General features: G+C 48.8%; 2 protein-coding genes and 1 pseudogene across 5 annotated transcripts in view; all 3 read right to left on the bottom strand.

Annotated features, from left to right (window-relative positions):
• Positions 1 to 4,625, bottom strand: part of HIPK1 (homeodomain interacting protein kinase 1) — a 46,388-nt gene extending 41,763 nt beyond the window's left edge. For all 3 annotated transcript variants that reach the window (XM_008147187.3, XM_054712331.1, XM_028154092.2), the window contains exon 1: positions 4,515 to 4,625. The gene's annotated coding sequence lies outside the window, so the exon portion shown is untranslated. The remainder of the gene's footprint in view (positions 1 to 4,514) is intronic.
• A 10,547-nt stretch (positions 4,626 to 15,172) lies between these two features.
• DCLRE1B (DNA cross-link repair 1B) lies at positions 15,173 to 20,476 on the bottom strand. Of its 2 annotated transcripts, XM_054711399.1 has the most exons (5): positions 19,867 to 20,476; positions 19,078 to 19,243; positions 18,185 to 18,367; positions 15,896 to 17,017; positions 15,173 to 15,261 (listed from the first exon to the last, which is right to left on the bottom strand). In XM_054711399.1, the coding sequence occupies exons 1-4, from the start codon at positions 20,053 to 20,055 to the stop codon at positions 15,915 to 15,917; spliced, it is 1,641 nt and encodes a 546-aa protein (XP_054567374.1). In that variant the 5' UTR covers positions 20,056 to 20,476; the 3' UTR covers positions 15,173 to 15,261; positions 15,896 to 15,914. The 2 variants fall into 2 exon arrangements, with proteins under 2 accessions (XP_054567374.1, XP_008145583.2); XM_008147361.3 differs by having other exon boundaries at positions 15,182 to 17,017.
• On the bottom strand, positions 18,913 to 19,012 carry LOC114233655 (U6 spliceosomal RNA; annotated as a pseudogene).
• Positions 20,477 to 20,539: the final 63 nt, after the last annotated feature.

Below are 20,539 nucleotides of genomic sequence, written 5' to 3'. Positions count from 1 at the left end.
TCAGGCTGCTACAGGAGAGAAAAACTATTTTCCTCCAGCTAGGATGTTGTTTAGGCAACCTTTTGCTGACAAACATACTCAGGAAAGCCTTGCCCAGCCCGCTTCATACAAGGTTACGTTCATTTACTAACAAACGTGTCTATCTGCCTGGCACTGTTCTAGCCACTGGGGATGAGGTGTGTCAGATGGATAAGATCCCTTATCTCCTGGAGTCTACTTTCTATTGAGGAGACACACACACACACACACACACACACACACACACACACACACAATAGCAGCTAGTGATAAATGTTGTAATGAAAACAAAACACAATGGCATGATAGTGAGGGTGCAAGAAGGAGAGATACCCTGGCTTTGGTGGTCAAGGAAGCCCTTATAAGGTGGTGGTACTTAAACTGAGACCTGACAGACAAGAAGGTGCCACTGAAAGTGAAAAAGAATAGTTAGTGCCAAGACATATTCTTGGCCTCTTTGAAGAAGAGACCAGTATGGATGGAATGGAACGAAAGAGAAAACAGTAGAAATAGGCCCCAAAGAGGAGACAAGGGCTAGTGACTTGTGGGCCGCTCTGGATTTTATTCTAAATATGACTGTTTGTAATTATTTACTTAAAAGTTGACTTCTAAACTGCAAGTGTCATGGGCAAATCTCAACAGAAGAGTAAGTGCCCCCCCTTTTTTTAATCATCAGCATCTACCACAATGGTTGGCACCTTGTATGTGTCAAATGTTTGCTAGAATGAATGACTACAGAGAAATCACGTTACTTCTCCATATATATAAACGTAAGATTTCAGAAGTCATTTTGACTAAATTAGAGAAATACGTGATGAAAAATAGAAATTATAGTCTCGTGTCTATAAGAAAAAAATTTATATTTATATATATGTATATATGTGTATATATATATATATATATATATATATATATATGTAATTAGTTTTCTAAATATAGTGATATTGAAGGAAAAAATAAGCTTGAAACCCTAAGGACATCATTTGAATCAAAGCTCCCCACCCCCTTTCCTGTAGCACTTCCTTCATATGGAACCATGTGAAACAAGCCAGTTCCCCAAGCAGTACACAAAAATAGGGTGTGAAATAGGTGCTGTCAGCTGACAAAGTAACTCTACAACTCTATATAACTTCCAGCCATTTAAACCAATTTTGTAATCTTTTGGTAAACTGGCTGAGGGGGCTTTCCTTGTAGGCAGGATACTGTTTCCTAAATTCCAATAGCTCTCTTAGATTTGGGAAGACAATCTATAGTAACAGAAAAAAAAAAAAAAGAAAGGAAAGCAGGTGCTTTTTGTGTTTGGTAAAAAGGTGCTATCTCAGTACGTGCACAGGACAGTCTACAGGCCTGTCCGGTTTAAAGTAAAGAAAACTGTGTCTCGAGGAGTTTCCAGCATAAGGAGCATGTCAAACTAAAGCACAGCTCAACTGAAACAGACACTAAAAGGGGACCCTGTTGAGATCAGCAGGCAAAGGCCTAAGGAAAACAGGATCTACGCAAGGTAACAACCATTTGGCCGATGGGAGGTGGAAAGAGCTCTTTCATTTGAATGAGATAACTATTGCCAGTATGCCAGGGGACATGGAAAAATGAAAAACTGTTTAGAATAAGGAGAAAAATCTGAATAAAAAGATGTACTGGATTGGAGAAGACACTGGCAAAAAAAGTACAGGGATTCTTTTAGCTAAAACAGACCTTATATGCTTTCTAAAACTCCCTAATTCCAAGATGAGAAAAAGGAGACCCAAGCAAGCTCTAGTTTGACAGAGTTAATGAGTAGCGAGGCTGGCAAAGAACTCAGGCCTTGTGATTCTTTTTCCTTAAGCTCTCTGGGAAAGCAGTGTACCAGGTGTCCTTAAGGAATCCAAAAGAAACACACAGAACTTTCCCTGCCTCCCAAGAGCTTAGAATGTTGCTTTGGTGATATGACACACCAAAAAGAAAGAGAAAAATATAAAAACAGGATGTAAATTTCTTTAAGTGCCAAATTATGCTCTACAAAAATACATTAGGCCTTTAGAGAGCTGGAAGATTCAGAACAGAAAAGGAATCAGAAGCAAATCCGTGACTGTTGAAGTGATACTTGAAGGAAAATGATTTTGATGACTTGTGTTCAGAATAACATGAAATGTAAGGGAAGACACTGGGGAGGGCCCAGCCTGCGTGGCTCAGTGGTTGAGCGCTGACCTATGGATGAACCAGGAGGTCATGGTTCAATTGCCAGTCAGGGCAGATGCCCGGGTTTTGGGCTCAATCCCCAGTATGGGGCATGCAAGAGGCAGCCAATCAATGATTTTATCTCATCACTGATGTTTCTATCTCTCTCTCCCACTCCCTTCCTCTCTGAAATCCATAAAAATAAAAATAATAATAAAAAAGAAACTGGGGAGGAATTAATAACTGTAACTTTTTAAAAACTAAAAAAAAAAAATAATGGATACTTTATACAGTTGTGAAAATGAAAATAAAAGGGCAGATCAGGAAGTTCATGTCTACAATTTACTTCAAATTACAAAAGGACCGGTTACAATATATAACTAACAACAAGTTGCACAAGTTCCAAGTGTCATAAGTTTACAAGGCAGGGTTGGCTCGCTGGTTTCTACCAACACAACCAACTGAGCTGTGCTTATGAAAACAAAACCACAGGATGAAAGAATTCTATTTTCCTGAGAACTGTGAATTTTGAGATTATCCTTTTTTTCTTTCAGAAGGGAGTTCTGGTTTGGTTTTAAATCTCCAGTTACCCATCAACTTGCTCTGCAATCCATAAAACTACAATGTCCAAAGTTAGGATAAACCATGAGCATGTCACCAGCCAAAGTCCTTTTTACCAACCAGAGCCAGTATATTTACAAGATCTTATTCACCATTTTAATCATCAGATGCTTTTACTGGCTTGGCTGCCTCCAGTTCCAACCACAAGTTGAAGGGTGGCCCTTTTTGTTCCTTCAAAACCAGGAACAGTATCTTTCAGTCAATGATAGCCTTCATCATACCAGTATTATAGCACAGAACCCTGAGATAATTACATGTAAATATCCAAACTCACTCGCTGAATAACAACTATTGGGTAAAGAGACTTGCTAGATTTTTAAAAATCTTTTACAGAAAGCTTTAGACTTCTATGTGAAAAAAAAAAAAAAAAAAGCTGGTCATGATTTGCATCCTCTGTAATCTTTAAAACAAAAAACAAAACAAAAACCCACACACACACACAAAACTGCAGACCAAGAATCAAAAATAGCTTTACACAAACAAGAGCAAAATTGCAGGTTTTGCTGAGGGCATCAGCCACTTGATTTAACCCCACTTCAGCGGGAGCAGGAAGCCACACGGCTGTTTTCGTCAGAGTTACTAGGAAACAAACAAGATAAAGGACCTATTGGGCAGAAAAGGCTACCAGTGGAAATGACTATTTGGATGCAATTACTGAAAATTCCCAAAAGCAAGCATCTAGCTAGGGCTGCCTCAAAACGAGTGCATCTACCACTTGAGTCGGTGGTTTAAGCCGGGGTGGGGGGGGAGACCTAGCGGAGCCTGGGGTGGTTTCCCCCCTGCTCCAGCCCCTGCTCCCCTCCCCCACCTGCACAGGAAAGAAAGCGCGCCCAGCGTCCACGCAGGCCGGGGCTCGGGATTGTCACAACAAACAGGAGGGCTGGCCAGCGCTCCCGGCGACCGAACTCCAGGTCCTGGTTGCTAGGAACAAAAAAGGGCCTCTTTCCCGCAGAGCCGGGTGCAGAGCGTGGGCCTTACCCAGGAGTTTGGGTTGTTTCCTCACCCTTTTAATTTTTTTTTTTTTATTTTTTCCCTTAAACGAAAGCTTTGGGAAAGTGACAGCAGACAGCAAAAGTTTCCCTCGGAGCCAGACCTCCGGATCGGCCTCGCACAGATACGTACATTCGGTGGGCCGGTCCCACGCCGCCTCCCCGTCACGACAAAAATGACAAACTTAACGACTCCACACCGTCAGGGTGAAACAGCACCGGCGGAGAGGGGAGGAAGGCGCCCACACCCACCCCGCCGCCGCCGATCCTTCCACACACCGGTCCCGGGTCCCCAAAAAAGAGCACCGACGACCCGCCGCCGTGGCGATCGGCGGGGCCGTGACATACACACGCACCAGCCACTCCGCCGGGCAGCCGCCACGGCCGCCGGGGAGAAACCGGCCGGGAGGAGACGCCGGGCGGCCCCCTGTCATTTGAGGACAACAACACGCCCAGGAAAGAAGTGGCAGGAGGCAGGGGGAGTTGCCCGAAAACCAGCCCGGAGCCTCCCCGCTCTCCTGGGGGACGCAATCCCCTCCGCGGCCGAGAGCGCTCGGGCCGCAGGACCTCGATCCCGATCCCGGGTGGGGGGCCCCCCTCCCGAGAGAGGCGTCCTTCCCGCCCCGCAGGCCGGGCGCCCCGGACAGCCCGCGGCCCGCCCGGTGCCCCTCGGGGAGCCGATCGGAGGGCGCTCCCGGCCCAGGACCCCTCCCGCCCGCGCCGACTCACCGCCGGTGTGTCTGGTTCTCAGCCGCGAGCTGGGGCTGCCGTGAGGAGGCGGCGGAGGAGACAGGATCCGGGGCCCCGCCGCCGGGTCATCATACCCCCCGCGCGCGCCGGCCCGGGCCCCGGCCCCCGCCCCCCGGAGCCGTCCCCGCACCCGTCCCGCGGGGGGAGCTCCCACAGCCCCCCGCTCGCCCCGCCACCCGGGCCCTGGCCGCCGTCGCTGCCGCCTCAGCCCCGCGCGATGCCGCCTGGGCCTCCCGCAGCCGTCCGGGGCCACCGCCGGGCCCCTCGCTCCGCAGCCGCCGCCGCTGTCGCCAGACCCGACGAGCCGAGCGCCGAGCGGCCGCCCCATCCGGCCGGCCCCGCCCCGCGGGAACTCCGCACCCGCCGGCGCCATGACACCTACTGAGGCGGAAGTGCCGGGAGCCGGCGGACCCGGACGGTCTTAGGGCACCGGCGCGGGGGGCCGCCGTGGGCCCCCGCGGGGGCCTCCGTGGGGAGCCAGCGTGGATCGCGGGCGGGGGGGAGCCGGGCTCCCCGCCCCTCCGCACCGACCCCGCGATGATCTAAAGGTGCCTGGTGGCGGGATGGGGGTCCCGCTGGGAAATCTCAGCCCGGCAAGTGTGACATCACCGCGGGCGGGTGTGACACCCCCAGAAACTGGGCCGCGCGCGGGGAGGCGGGGCCCACCCGGGCAGCCCCCCTGCTGGCGAGGAAGTACCTCCGCCAGGGCTTCGAGGCTTCGTTGCCACCTGCAGAGGGACAGCGTGTAAGGTGCACTGAGCGCCCGCAGGGGGCTCCCCCGTGGCCGCCTGGGGAGCCTGTGTGTGCATTAGGGGGTGAGAGAGAATCGCTGTGCCCTGAACCAACTCCTCAGGACATGCAGCGAGCGGAAGCTGTGCCCTCATTTTCTTTGCCTTCTTGCCTCCACCGGGAGAGCGCAAGGCTGGGTATTCAGGGAACGGGGTGCGTGGGGCACCCGCCGCGCTGAAGACATGGACGGCGTGAGAACTGGGTGACCCTGGTGGAAGGACCATCTCCCAGGGCCCAGAGCTTCTGCAGGACGTCACCTATACCTCCCGCTGCAGAAAATGCTCTGATTTCTGGCGTGGGCTACATTTTCAGGGAGACAGTGGTATTTTTTTTCCATCCCTCAAGTGCTAGAGGCTGCCTGATCGGAGCCCTGGAAAGGGACTGCCCAGCATCCTGGGTACCTGCGCACCCTCTCTGAGAAGCGGGCAGAAGTGGCTAAGGCAAGATTCTGCCCGCAGGCTCTCTTCCTCAGATCTCACTCACACATCCTTGACCTCTTGGGACCCCCATCTGCCCACACCAAAAAAAAAAAGATCATCTTTGTGACGATGTGCTAATGTGGTTAATACTACCTTCGAGTTTTTGTGGGTCCCCCTCCCACCCCCCACCCCCCGCTGTTTTAACACCACTGGGAGCAGTTCTGTTTTATTGGGAACAGGGAAGTTATTTCCCTAGAGATCCAGGGTTAGCAAAACAGGATGGTTGTTTGCTTATTTTCACAGAAACTTAAGAGAACATCAAGTCCTACATTGGGCTGACCTGGGAAACATCAAGACAGAGAAGAGTGTGGGTGCGCATGTCTGGGTGGGGAGCCAGGAACAAGGCAGAGCTTGAGGTCGGAGGTAGAACAGATCCTGCTCAAAAAGCAGGCTGCAAGCACGCTGGTCGCTTACCAGGCCTTGGTTCAACCCAGCTCCGTGACCATGTTTCTGAGCTCCTCCTCGCTTTCCTCTTTTCAAACACCTCTCAAAATTCACCCCCAGGGAGCCTTTTCTGATTGACATCTCACACACACTTTATTCCAATTGTTCAGTTCTGACTACTTATTTACTTATCCTGTTTTCTTTTGAATCCTCTATTTTTGCTGTTCTCAGGTCATCCCCTCAGTCTGTCTCACTGCATGCAGAACTTCTTAATAGCTAGTATTTTCTCCTCTCGGTCTGCCTGCTCTACGCCAAGCACTCTTCTTGACACTGGATCTGATGCAAGATGAATAAGACATGCCCATTTCCTTAAAGAACTTACAGTCTAATGAGGGGAAAAATGAAAGGGGACATATATAAGTTGAGTGACCGAGTCCGGACACGGAATGCGTGGGGCACTGTTTGAGCGTGGTATGCGGTCAAAGACGTTTCAAAGTTTAACGTAGCTGGAGTTCATCTGTCCACTCAGCAAATATCTGTTAAATATCTGCCGTGTTCCAGGCGGTATGTTGGAAATTGAAGATACAAAGAAGGAAAGGTGCGGTCCATACCCAGAAGGAGCTGACAGTTCAGCAGAGAAGTGGCAGAATGTGGAATTAGTAAGGTAGGTTGAGCCAGATTTTAAAAGGCACTGAAGAGGTATTAGAGGTTTAATCAGACTGGTAATAGGAAGGAGCCTGTGTGTTAGAGAGAGGAGTGGTGGGGAGGATGGCTGGCTGGAGTGGGTGAAGACTAAAGAAAGAGACCCTGATTAGAAAACTATGATGAGGGGTTGGTCAAGCAGGGGACCTGGAGACAAAGGGCAGGTACGGGAACTGCTTCCTCCCAGACAAAGTCCGAGCAGCTGGAGGGGGAGATGGAGCTGTTCCCAGCCGGAAGCACTAAAGTCTCTCATCGATATCACTCTCTCCCCCTCCCTTCCACTCTCTCTAAAAATCAATGGAAAAATGTCCTCGGGTGAGGATTAACAAAAAAACAAAGTTGCTTTGACCTCTTACCTGGTTCCAGAGAGGGCAAACCCAGCATTTGTGATGGAGGTTAAAGGATAACCTTCTCCCTCCCCCTAGGACAGTGGTCGGCAAACCGCAGCTCTCGAGCCACATGTGGCTCTTTGGCCCCTTGAGTGTGGCTCTTCCACAAAATACCACGGCCTGGGCAAGTCTATTTTGAAGAAGTGGCATTAGAAGAAGTTTAAGTTTAAAAAATTTGGCTCTCAAAAGAAATTTCAATCGTTGTACTGTTGATATTTGGCTCTGTTGACTAATGAGTTTGCCGACCACTGCCCTAGGAGTTCATTGTCTGTACAAGTACCAGGCACTGAGCTAGAATAAAAAGATGAGTAAAGCATATTCTTTGCCACTTCACCACCGCCCGCCCCCCTCTCCCCCAAGGATCTTACAAGGTGACCAATTAGGAATAATTATCACAAGTCTGTGATATTGGTCTTCAAAGTGGTATTAAAAATACTGAGGAATATAAGAGTTAACTGTATCTGGAGGTCACTGTAGAAGCTTCTAGAAGGATTATTGTTGACTGAGCAGGGAATTAAAGAAGATGGGCCATCAGTGAGATGTTATTTGCTTTTAGTAACTATCTTTTTTTTTTTTTTAATCCTCACCTGAGGATATTTTTCCATTGATTTTTAGAGAGAGTGGAAGAGAGTGGGAAAGACCGAGAGAAATATCAATGTGAGAGAAACATTGATTGGTTGCCTCCTGCAAGAGTCCCGACCAGGGCTCGGGCTAGGGAGGAGCCTGCAACTGAGGTACGAGGTATGTGCCCTTGACCTGAATCGAACCCAGGACCCTTCAGTCCGCAGGCCAATGCTCTATCCACTGAGCCAAACTGGCTAGGGCTTTAGTAACTATCTTAAGTACATTTTAATGCAAATTGGGAACAGAAGAATAAATATGCCATTGTATCATCATATACAGGGGCCATGCGGTCTTAGGTGTGACAAGTACTCTCTTGGGAAGAAAAGGTTATCAGTCTGCTGCTCTGGAGTGTGGCACATACAAAGCTGAGAAGCGTACTCACGTGCATTAGGAACCCGCCCAGAATAATCAGGTGAGTGAGTGGATTTTGTCGCAAAGGTCCCTCCATGTTGGGAGAAGGCTTTGTCTCCTCATCACCTCCACGCTTCCCTCCTTCCCCAGCTTCAACCCACTAAAGCTGGGTCGGTTGCTGGGCTAAGTAGTGTGACCTGCCTGCTCTCAAGTCTAAGTCTTACTGGTCTGCCTTCTTTTTGCATCAGAATAGGGCATTCTGGGGACTGGGTCCCAGCAGAAATGATGGCTTTGGTGGAATAAGAGTTTGGATGAAAGAACAAGAGTCAAATACCAGTAATGAAAAGAAAGGGAAGGTGAATCTAGGGAGAGGTGGTAGTTGCCAACATTGTGAAGGCACCCAATGTCACTGAATTGCACACTCTAAAAACGGTTAATTGTATATTATGTGCATTTCACCCCAATAAAAAACAGATGGGAGGTTCGTGGGAATTAGAGATGATGGGCAAGAGACTTTCTCCCTAATTTAACTAATTTTCAAGGGTCGACCCAGAGACTGTTCTGGGGGAAGAGCAAATACCTTGAATACTCATACAACCCATGTTTATTCCTCCTCACCGCCCCCCCCCCCCAATCATGTCTATTTCCTCCCTCATCCACACATAACCATCTTACTCTCCCTCACGTTCTTCGTATACCAACTCTTTATTCAACAAAACTAAGGGACAGTGCTTTTCTCTTCCTTTCCCTGGATCATCATTATTTCTCATCATGCCTCTGCCATTCTGTATCTTCTCACCTTTCCTTTGACCATCTTTGACCAACTGTTAAGCCTTTGACACCTGCATTCCATATGTCTTTCCCTCTCATCAGTTCTAAGCCAAAGCCAAAGCCAAAATAAATGCTCTGGGAAGGCACACAGAGACCCACAAGGTAGAGGGCAATGAATCAGGGCAGGAACTCGAAATGTCATAATTAGGTATTATTTGTGCTAAGTCATTTTGCACTTCCTACAAACTCAGAAATGAAAAAGGCCCCCACGCAGTATCCCTTGCCTAACAAAATTCCTGATACGTGGTTGGTACTAAAAACTATTTTAGTGAGTAAATTACTGAGTGGTTTATTCACAGCGTTCAAAGCAGCGAAATTTGGTTAACTATAGAATAGAGTGTAAGAAATCTCAAAATAACAATCTTCGTCTTTGGCTGTAAATTTAACTTATTTTTTTTATTACTTTTGGAAGCATTTTTATAAAATCAGTAAGCTGTCATCAAGTGGTTAGCAAGTGGTTCTCTCCACTGAGGTGGGGTAGGAGGTGCCTTATCAAAACTAGAGGTGGACAGGCCAGTGTGGCTCAGTGGTTGAGCATCAACCTATGAATCAGGAGGTTGAGGTTCAATTCCTAGTCAGGGCACATGCCCGGGTTGCGGGCTTGATCCCCAGTGTGGGGCTTGCAAGAGGCAGCCCATCAATGATTCTCTGTCATCATTGATGTTTCTGTCTCTCTTTCCCTCGCCCTTCCTCTCGGAAATCAATTATATATATATATATATATGTATATATATATATATATATATATATATATATATATGTGTGTGTGTGTATATATGTGTGCATGTGTGTGTATATATATGTATATGTATGTATATGTATATACATACATATACATATATATATCCTATCTAATAATAGACAAATATGCAAATCGACCGCACCTTCGCTATGCCCAAGCCATGCCCACCAGCCAAGCCATGCCCACCAGCCAATCAGGATGAGTATGCAAATTACCCCAACAAAGATGACGGCTAATTTGCATATCAAGACAGTGTTGAAAGAAGCCAAGAGCTGCAGAAGGGAGTAAAGCTTAGGAGAAGCAAGCAAGCTGGGGGGAGGAGAAGGGAGGAGCGAAGGCAGGGCCGGGGGTGAAGGGAAAAGCAGGTGGGCTGGCGGAGAAGGCGGGGCGGGCGACAAGGGCAGAGCGGAGGCAGGGCCGGGGGAGAAGGGAAAAGCAGGCGGGCTGGCAGAGAAGGCGGGGCGGGCGACAAGGGAGGAGCAGAGGCGGGGTAGAGTGCAGCAGGAAATCCTATTGCAGGATTTTTCCTGCAACGGGAACGCTAGTATATATATATATATATATATATATATATATATATACACATATATATATATATATTAGAGGTGAAATTCTCTAATGTGAAGTAGGCTCTGCCTGACCAACCTCAGTGCTCCCAGGATGTCCAGTGCAGAAGCACATGGGCTTTGGTGCCTGTCAGTAGGAAGCCTGACTCTTCTAGTTACTAGGGTGTGAGTGGACTTGCTCGATTTCCTCATCCTTGAAGTGGAGGTGATCATGCTTTTTCTTACCTCCCTCATTCCATCCATCAGAGCATTTCCCTAATGTTACTTCCAAGATAACTCGGAATCCATTACTATTCATATCTGCTGATCCTGTCTGTGAAACCAGAAAGTCTGTGAGCAGTGAAAGCTGGAATGATAACAGGTGTAGACTTTCACTACCTTGATTGAAAGGTGTCAATTATGTCTGTACTGACTCGGCGCCTTGCAGAGGGGGGATGCACTCTCATCAGCTAAAAATCACCTTGCTCATCCCGTGCTCTCTGTAAGGATACAGAATAGTACAACTTGGTGGATTAAAAAGGCTCAGTTCACACTGAATCCAACTATGCCCCGTTCTCCTTTACATCTCTTAGATCTCACAGACACAGACATTCAAAGATCAGGACTAATGTTTTTCTCATAAACGTTTACGGTTAAAACATCATCATAATTTAAATAATTTAAAAAGCAAGTGTTCTCTGATGAGTGCAGTTTTTTTCCTGAAGACTCTTATTCTCTCAGGAAGTGTAACCTCTAACCCCAAGGCTTGTGTTGACTCCAAAGCAAATAAACCGTATCTTTTTTCCTAAGTACATAGTTGGAAAACGTGTCTATTATAGGAAATAGTATTAATTCATAAAATATTCCAGATATTCACTTATGTTGTAAATAAACGCGCACATTATTTTCTTCTTCCTTCCCTCCAAACATGTGCATCTACATGCTATCTGTGGGTGTATATATGGCTACATATACATTTCTCCTTTGGGAAAGCTTTGGTGAGAGAAAGATTTATCTTATAAGTGCTTGTGCTAAAGAGGTAACGCTAATAGAGTCTAATAGATCTGAATACCATGCAAAGCCCCTTTCTTCCCAAAACCCCAGTTCCGCTCACCAATACCTCTCACTGCTGTCAAGTGCTTCCTAACTGGTATTCCTGCTTTCATCCCCGCCCCATTCTCCATCTTTGATTTTATTTGTTTGTTTTTTGTTAATCCTCACCTGAGGATATTTTTCTGTTGATTTTTAGGGAGAGTAGAAGAGAGTGGGAAGGACAGAGAGAAACACGTGGATTGGTTGTCTCTTGCATGCGCCCTAACTAGGGTCAGGGCCAGGGAGGAGCCTGCAACCAAGGTAGGTGTCCTTGACCGGAATCAAACCCGGGACCCTTTGGTCTGTAGGCTGACACTCTATCCATTGAGCCAAACCATCTGTTGCTTTTGAAAGTATGTATCATCAGGGGACATTTGTAATACTTTAAACCATAAAAAAACACATTAAAATAAAAGTATGTATCAGGTTGTATCACTCCCCTACAGGGAAGCATTCCAGTAGCCTCCCATTAATTACACTGAGATAAAAACCCAAACTTCTTTAACTTATAAGTCACTTCTGATCCAAGGTCTGTCTCCCTCCCTGAGCTCATCTCCTCTTCTTCCCTTTGGCCATAAGCTCTTCTCGTTGTGCCTAAGGCACAAAGTTAACGCCCATCACATGACCTTTCACCTGACTGGCTCCTTTCCCTCACTCAGGTCAATCCCTAGACACCTTCCTCCACCTGTATCCCACTTCTCCCCAACTCTCTTGGTTGTTGTTGTTTTTCTTCTTCTTAGCACTTACCACTACCTGGTATTTATTTACCGCCTCTCCCCTTTAGAATGTAAGCTCCATGTGGGTAGGACAGTTTCTGTCTCGCTCACTATTTTATGACTAGAAGGGCAAGCAGAATCATTCTGTACCAGTGTCGGTGGGATGTCCCAGGGAAGTGCCATGAACCTAAGACAGAAGAGCTTGTGGTGGTTCGGGAGGGTTGTGAGTGCGAGGCAGGTAACAGACCGACAGCTACTCACTAGTGGCAGCATCAAAATATGTACCCCCGGCGTTTCTCCTGCTGAAGGACCACTTCAAGAACGTAGAGGGAACTCTCTCCGTGGGAGTGGACTTGAGACAGAGAACCCAGGTCCAAATCCCCTTTCTTGAACAAGCAGGCCCACTTACCTCATATTTCCTGCCACAAAGGGAAGTCTGAGTCAGGAGTGAGAGATGGTCCCCCAAAGCCAGCGAGGCCGATTTTCTCCTCTAAAGGGACGTAAGTCACTGTCGGTTTCCTGGTGGAAAAGTACAAGTTTTCCCACAGATCCTGCAACAAAAAACGAATTGACCTCCAGGGAACTTCCTTTCTCCCAGTACCTTCAAGCCTAATGGAAGATCTTCATAGCTCTATGGGGGTCATCCTCAGATTCTAAAAACAAACTGCCTACTCAGATCTATGCCATGCAGCAGTTTTATATGCGTATTGAGAAACAAAAACAAATAAGGCAGTTGCCAATCTCTACTAGAAACCAGGCAAATTGACTTTAGAGTAGTATGGAATTTTCCCATTACTAAAACACAAACTTGTACCAACAACTAAACTCCAAGCCCTTTGCTTCTACTCCCCCACTTGAATTCATATAGATCCCTCTTCAAGGAATAGGGGTGACACAGCATCCGCCAAGAGTGGACAGGCTCCCTCTGTTCCCAGGAGATAAAGCCAACTTGGGTACCTTATCTCTCCCAAACACCTTCGGGCAGCACGAGTGAGCCAGCTTGAGGCTCCGAGAGGAAGCCAGGCTAAGCCTTGCCCACACAGCTTAGTAAATCTTAACACGTAAGATGACTTCCTAAGTGTTTACATGTACCGTTCTACTAACCTCATTGAACTGAAGAGCCTTCAGGGTATTTTAATGCTATCTTCTTCTGCAAAAAGGAGGGTAAGAAACTCTTTCTAGAGGGCAACTGGGCACAATTTGCATTAAGAACTTAAAACTGTAATCCTGCTTCCAGTAATCTAATAAACGAAAGTACCATGATATATGCACAAGGATGCTCATTGTGATATGCGTAATTGTGAAAAGGGGCCCACAAAATGAATAATGGAAATGATTTTAAGATATACCCACACGAGAGAGCATTATACTATTAAAAAATGACATTTTGAATATTTAATGATACAAAAAATGCTTAAGCTATTAAGTAACCCACAGGATATGAAAATATATACAGCATTACCCAAATTTTGAAAAAATTACATATTTAATACATTTACATGCACAGAAAAAAGTTAAAACAATTGCTCCACATGGAGCAATTATACTTAGTTTTTCTTTATATTTCCATATGATTCCCAAAGTTTCTTATTTTATATGTAAACTTTTTTTCTTTTTACTCCTCACCTGAGGATATTTTTCCATTGATTTTGAAGAGAGAGTGGAAGAGAGAGGGAAAGACAGAGAGAAATATCAATGTGAGAGAAACACATTGATTAGTTGCCTCCTGCATGTGCCCGGATCAGGGCTCGGGCTGGGGAGGAGTCTGCAACTGAGGTATGTGCCCTTGATCTGAACCAAACCCAGGATCCTTCAGTCCACAGGCTGACACTCTATCCACTGAGCCAAACTGGCTGGGGCTATAAACTTTGTGAAGAACCAGGAGCCAAGAGAACCAGTATTTCAAATACCCATCACGTAGAAGGCACTGAGATAGGAATTTCCCCAATTATCTGACCTCCACGACAACCAGGAGAGGTAGGTAGCTCAGCCCCCGGTTCTCAGAGGCTCTGCTGTTCAAGCATGGATTCAAGCCCAGGACAATGCCCGTTTCCTGCCGCCCCACAGGCTCACCTGCTGCGGCTCCCAGTGGGCCCACGGGCGGCTTACAGTGAAGGCCACTGACAAAACACAGCTGTGGCCCTAACAGGTTTGGCTCAGTGGATAGAGCATCGGCCTAGGGACTGAAGGGTCCCAGGTTCGATTCCGGTCAGGGGCATGTACCTTGGCTGTGGGCACATCCCTAGTATGTGTAGAAGGCAGCTGATCGATGTTTTTCTCTCTCATCGATGTTTCTAGCTCTCTATCCCTCTCCTTTCCTCTCTGTAAAAAATCAATAAAATGTATTCAAAAAACAAAAAACAATAACAACAAAAACACAGCTATGGACAGCTTGCCCAAGAGCAAGGCCCTGTTTCAATATCTAAACTCGTCATATCTTCCTCCCAAAGGATGAAACTGTTTTTCCTGGACAAGGAACAGGCTTCATCACTGCAAGGGCTTGTGTGTCCATTCTGAAGCAATGGATCTACACGCCTGTGCCCTGTATCTCTGTCCTGCTTATTGGCTTGGCATTTCGTCAGGCTGCGAGCAGAACAGGGCAGAACTGCACACCCCCACCCCTTCCACCAGCTGGCTCCTTGGTCTCTGCCCTGGATACTAAAACAAACAGGCTGTGTGCTCTGGCTCCCTACTCAACCCAAGGGCGGGGGCCTGCCGGGGGGGGGGGGAGGGGGCAGTAAACATCCCAGCTATGTGAACAATCAGGAATATCCGACAGCGCATTTCATCTTTTGTAATTTTATTTCAGTCACCGTCAGGGCCTCCAGGCAGCTGGGAGGCCCATCATACCCTCAGCCTGGTTCCAGGTACCGCCCTGGGGAGGGTGCCCAATGCTCCAGCTGGCACCATTCCAGGCAGGTCTCCAGTGACAACTACAAACTCTCGTGGAGGCAAAGATGGAATTTTTTTCTCCATGTTCCAAGGCTCTTCACTTCCTGTTCCCTCCCCAAGGCAGAGACAGGAAGTAGCTGGGATGGGGTCACGGCCTGGATCACCACTGTATCCTCCAGCGCCACAGTTCCTAAGTGAAAAAACAGAACTACCTAGGGACTTCTGTCTAGGAAAAGGGAGGAGGGGACATGGAGAATGGCACATGACACACACAATAACGGGAATACCCTGGGCCTTTTGGCTTCAGACTCTTTAACTATTTCTGCAGCCACTTAAGAGGATTGCACATTCAAAAACGATGGAGAAACACTGTGTTAACAAATTTAAACAGGCCCTAGCTGGTTTGGCTCAGTGGATAGCACGCCGGCCTGTGGACTGAAGGGTCCTGGGTTCGATTCCGGTCAACGGCACATGCCCGGCTTGCGGGCTCAAGCCCCAGTAGGGGGTGTGCAGGAGGCAGATGATCAATGATTCTCTCTCATCATTGATGTTTCTATCTCTCCCTCTTCCTTCCTCTCTGAAATCAATTAAAAAAAAATTTTTTTAAAAATGTAAACAGATTGTTATTGCAGGCCTTCTTACAACCTTACAGAGGCTCACAATGTAAAGGGGTTTTAATGAAAATTATTTTTCAAACAGTCAACTATATACTGAGGATTCCATAAGCATTAGGCTTCTAATGGCCACACTTTGAGGAGTGTTGCTCCAAGGTGAGCCCAAAAGAATCCTGGGAAGACAGAAAAGGCCCTAAACACACTCCCCACCAGCCATCAGCCGCTCTCTTCAAAACTGTAGCGCTGGATCAAACGAGGCCGTGCTCCCCCGTCTGCACTTCAGCAAGGATTTATGGTATTTTTCCATTTGCTGGTCGAAGCCCCTGGAAGAGAACTTTGCTTGGAAAAAGTTCAGTGGAGTCAGGAGGTATTTCAGGGCCAGGCCGCTGAACTCGGGAGCCAGAAGCGGGACAGCCTTGCTGCTGTGAGACTGGGGTGAATCCTGGCCCCTCCACGTGGGCAGGTTCCCCGAGACTGCTGAGCCATCACTGTCTCCCCTGGGGACCAAGTGGGGTCCTGCACCCGTTTCCTCCCCAGTTTCCGGAGGGAGAAATTCCTTCTCTGGAGGCCTTAAATGAACTGAAAAACCCAAGGGGGCAGTCAGCACGGTCACCCTCTTCTGGGACTCAGAGAGAGGGACCGCCTCCTCCCACTCCTTGCTGCAGAGCTCTGGGAACAACTGCTTCTTGGCCCGCAAAGGATGGAGGGAAGGCTGCTTCTCAGGGTTCCCAGAAAGGTTATGGTTCTTGGCCTTCTTGGCATCCCTGTCAGCTTGAAATCTATCAGCCTTTTCCTCAGGAGATTCGAACACGACACCCTGGGTTCTTGGCCTCCGGAGCTTCCTTTCTAGCAGGCAGAGGGCGCTTGGTTTGCCGGAGGAGGAACTCATGTATTGCTGTACAGAGTCTGGAATCAAGGGCACGGGGAGCCCGGGGCCCAGACTGTCCTGAAAGTAGTCCCTACAGGGCTGGCGACTGACGATGGGCAGCACCTGGCAAGGCTTCAGCGCCGTCACGAAGGCGCGAAGCTCCGAGTAGGAGGAGTGGTCGGAGTAAGGGATGATGTGGATGTTGGGGTGGGAGCTGTGGATCTTCCGGCTTGTGGGAAGGATAGCAATGGTAGGGCGGGTCTGATTCCAGCGCAGCATGGCAGAAGGGCAGATGTCCACGTGGCTCACAGCCTGGATGCGGCCAGCCTTCTCCTCCGCTGTGAACACATCTGCCAGGCCCAACAGCTGCACCAACTCCAGGCGCCGAGGACTCAACACCACCCAGGTCTGAAACTCCAGGGCCAGCTGCTCCAGCAGGGACTCCTTCCCCAGGCTATAGAGTCCTGAGTAATGGTAACAGCATTGGGGAAAGTAAGAGAAGAAAGAGAATGAAGCTATTGGGGAATCCCTAATAAATCAACCGAATGTTCAACAAAGATACACAATATAACGGGACAATCGGAGTGCATCAGGGATGGGATGGCATCTGAGCTGAGATCTATGGAAAATGGGGTAGGGAAAAGTTAGCACAGAATTCACTCATTCATTCAGTTCCACACAGAAAAGCATCTACCAATGTTAGGCACTATGGGAACAGAGAGTCTCAGTCCTCTCACAGTGTCATCTACATGGGAACCCAGAAACCACGTGGTTAGGGCACTGTTAGAGGCATGCACACAGTAATGTGAGGGCACAGAAAAGTATCTTCCCGTTGATGAAGTTAAGAAAGGTTTCCTGGAAAATGACAACTGCGCTGTCTTAAAGGATGGGTCCAAGTTAAGCTGGCAAGCGAAGGAAATGGCAGAACGTTTTAGTAACAGTTTGCTGTTACTAAAGCACAAAGAAGGAACTGGTAAGAAATAACATTAGACCCTCAATGAGTAATTAAAGATGTGGTACATATACACAACAGAATACTACTCAGCCATAAGAAAATATGAAATACTACCATTTGCGACAACATGGATGGATGATCTTGAGAGTAACATGCTAAGCGAAATAAGTCTGATGTTAAAGGACAAGAAGCCTATGATTTCACTCCTATGTGGGATATAAAACAAAGCAACAAACAAACGCATAGATGCAGATAACTCAGATGCAATCAGGACTTGGGAATGTGCGAGCAGACGGCAATTTTAAATTAAAGATGGACAGCACAGCCCAGCTGGTGTGGCTCAGTGGTTGAGCATCGACCTATGAACCAGGAGGTCACGGATTGGTCCGATTCCCGGTCAGGGCACATGCCCGGGTTGGGGGCTCCATCTCCACTAGGGGACATGCAGGAGGCAGCCGATCAATGATTCTCATCACTGAGGTTTCTCTCTCCCTCTTCCTTCCTCTCTGAAATCAATAAAAATACGTTTTTTAAAACTTTAAAAAAAAATGTTGTGTATATGTGTAGGTTTCTTGGAGAAGGGGGGTCTGCACAGAGACTTGAAAGCTGAGAGACACCCACAGAGAACCTAGGTGCACCCCTATGGGCGAGAGAGAAAGGAAGGGAAACCACTCACCGATCTTGACGTCATGCTGTGGGTGCTTTCGAATGAGCTCCACGATCTGCTGGGCGGCTTCCTGTTGGGAAGGAAGATGCAGCGCCGGGTTGCAGTTGGTGTTGTCTAGGTATAAGGTGTGGATCTGCTTCCCCACGCTCAGGGCCGGCTCCCGCAGCATGGACGGTGTATACCGGAAATCACCTGGGGGCAGCGTCAGAGACAAAAGTAGAGAAGACGAGCCTCCCACCTCCAACAACAAATGGGCGTTAGCTTTCTGGCCCGTGGAAGACCTGGAGTCTGGCACGGGACCACTACGCCCAGTACAGCTTCCGTGTGGAAAAGTTTCTCTCCCGCTCCCTTCCAAGGTTTGGACCCTTAAAGAGTGAGAAGTCCATTCAGAAAGGGTCAGTGCTCATATGGGATTAAGCGAGGAGGCCTTCAGACTTCTTTTGATAAAAATTAAATTTATTGGCCGAAACCGGTTTGGCTCAGTGGATAGAGCGTCGGCCTTCGGACTCAAAGGTCCCAGGTTCAATTCTGGTCAAGGGCATGTACCTTGGTTGCGGGCACATCCCCAGTAAGGGGTGTGCAAGAGGCAGCTGATCGATGTTTCTCTCTCATTGATGTTTCTAACTCTTTATCCCTCTCTCTTCCTCTCTGTAAAAAATCAATAAAAATATATTTTAAAAAATTAGATTTATTGGGTGTTAATAAATCGCTGGTTAATGGGATTACATAGGTTTCAAGAAAAATACGGGAACTTCACGAATTTGCGTGTTATCCTTCTGCAGGGGCGGTGCTAATCTTTGCATTGTCCCAATGGTAGTATGTGTGCTGCTGAAACGAGTTAAGTCTGGTCAAGAAAGCAGTGTCCAGGCTGAGAAAGCGGGAGGGATTGCGGGGAGGCCCACCTGTGTAGAGGATGGTTCCAAAGTAGCCTTCAAAGAGAAACATGACGGAGCCAGGGCAGTGATTGGCATCCATCAGGGTTACAGTCATGGTCTCTCTCCCAATTTCATCCAGAGGCAGGACGTGGCTCTCCCCGACCTCCAGGGCTCGGATCCACCGCTTAGAAACCTGAGGAAACAGTAGCAGGTCATGGCAGTGAACACAGACTCCCCGCCCTGACACCTCCCTGGGACGGGAGCTATATTCCTTTCCCAAATGGAGGGAAAGCTGACCAAATGCTGAGCAGAAGCTGTACTGCAGATTCCCAGATGCCCCCTCCCTTCTCCCACTGGCCACCCCACCCTCTGTACAATTTTAAATTAAGATTCCAGCAAACAGTCTAGTCAGCGATGCTCACACTTTCCAGATTATGTCCAGGACCTGCACCAGCTGTATCTACTGAACCAGATGGGGGCAAGGGGAGGAGGTGGAGAATCTATCCACCCAGCACATTAGGTGGATTCTTATGATGAAGCAAGTTGGGGAAACACTAGCCTAGCTGATGTGAAAAGGTAGGGACAGTTTCCTTGGTTGGGCTAAACGATCTCCCCAACTTGTAGCTGAAACATCCCCAGTCCGCCAGTTGGAATCCACACGCTTGCTCTGGCTAACGATCTATTTCTGGGATGGAACAACGGCCACATGTGTAACAACCAGTCCCTCTGGGCCCCTCTAGGGCTCCAGGGCTGAGACAGGTGGGAGTCCTGGACGCCGGGACCAGCGCTCGGGAGGCCGAATCCAGCTCGCCGTACCTGTAGGTGACGGTGCAGGAGGAAGGCCGAGATTGGGGAGCAGTAGAGGGGCCGCGCCCACGTGCTGGACAGCCCCACGGTGTGGTCCGAGTGCATGTGCGACAGGAAGAAGAGCCGCGCGGAGCCGGCCCGGCGCAGGCTCCAGAAGTCCACCGCGATGGGCGTGTGCGGGATCAGGACCCCGTTCATGGCTGGCGGGGTTGCAGTCGCCGTGGGATCCGCATGGGAACAGCCCTGCGGCGTGAGCCTCCTGCAGCAGCCCCGAGAAAAGTCCCGCCGGGGCGAGCGCGGGGCCAGGGACCCTGAGGGGGAACAGCCAGCCTGGGAGAGGAATAAGTCACTAGGGCGGGCAGGAAAGAGGAGGAAGTGACCGTGCCCCGCGGAGCGCCATGCCCACCCGCGCGCGGGAGCCGGCCGGGCCGGCGCGGAGCCCACTCAAAGCGCGCGCTGCCGGCCGGACAGGCCGAGGTAGCCGACTTCCGATCGCCCGCCGCCGCCCCGCCGGACCGAGCTCGGCCGCACTCTCCGGGAGCGGTTGGGGGGAAGGGCACTCGAAGGTCTGGGCCCGGCTGCGCTCGGCGCTGCCTGGGAGAGGGTGAGTGGCAGCTGCTGGGCGTGGCCTCTGGAGGAAGAGGCGGGACTTCCGCGAAGCGTGAGATAGGACCTCTCGGCG

Source organism: Eptesicus fuscus, chromosome 22, assembly GCF_027574615.1.
Source record: "Eptesicus fuscus isolate TK198812 chromosome 22, DD_ASM_mEF_20220401, whole genome shotgun sequence".
Lineage (NCBI taxonomy): Eukaryota > Metazoa > Chordata > Mammalia > Chiroptera > Vespertilionidae > Eptesicus > Eptesicus fuscus.
The sequence above is the reverse complement of the archived record's forward strand: the minus strand, read 5'-3'. Positions and strand labels throughout refer to the sequence as shown.

Bases quoted from the DNA above. Each gene is read 5' to 3' on its own strand.
- DCLRE1B (XM_054711399.1), bottom strand. From the start codon at position 20,055: ATGAACGGGGTCCTGATCCCGCACACGCCCATCGCGGTGGACTTCTGG. The intron at 18,368-19,077 runs GTGGGCCTCCCC...CGCTGCCCCCAG, and splicing joins TGGAACCATCCTCTACACAG to GTGATTTCCGGTATACACCG. The intron at 17,018-18,184 runs GTGAGTGGTTTC...ACCATTACTCAG, and splicing joins ACAGCATGACGTCAAGATCG to GACTCTATAGCCTGGGGAAG.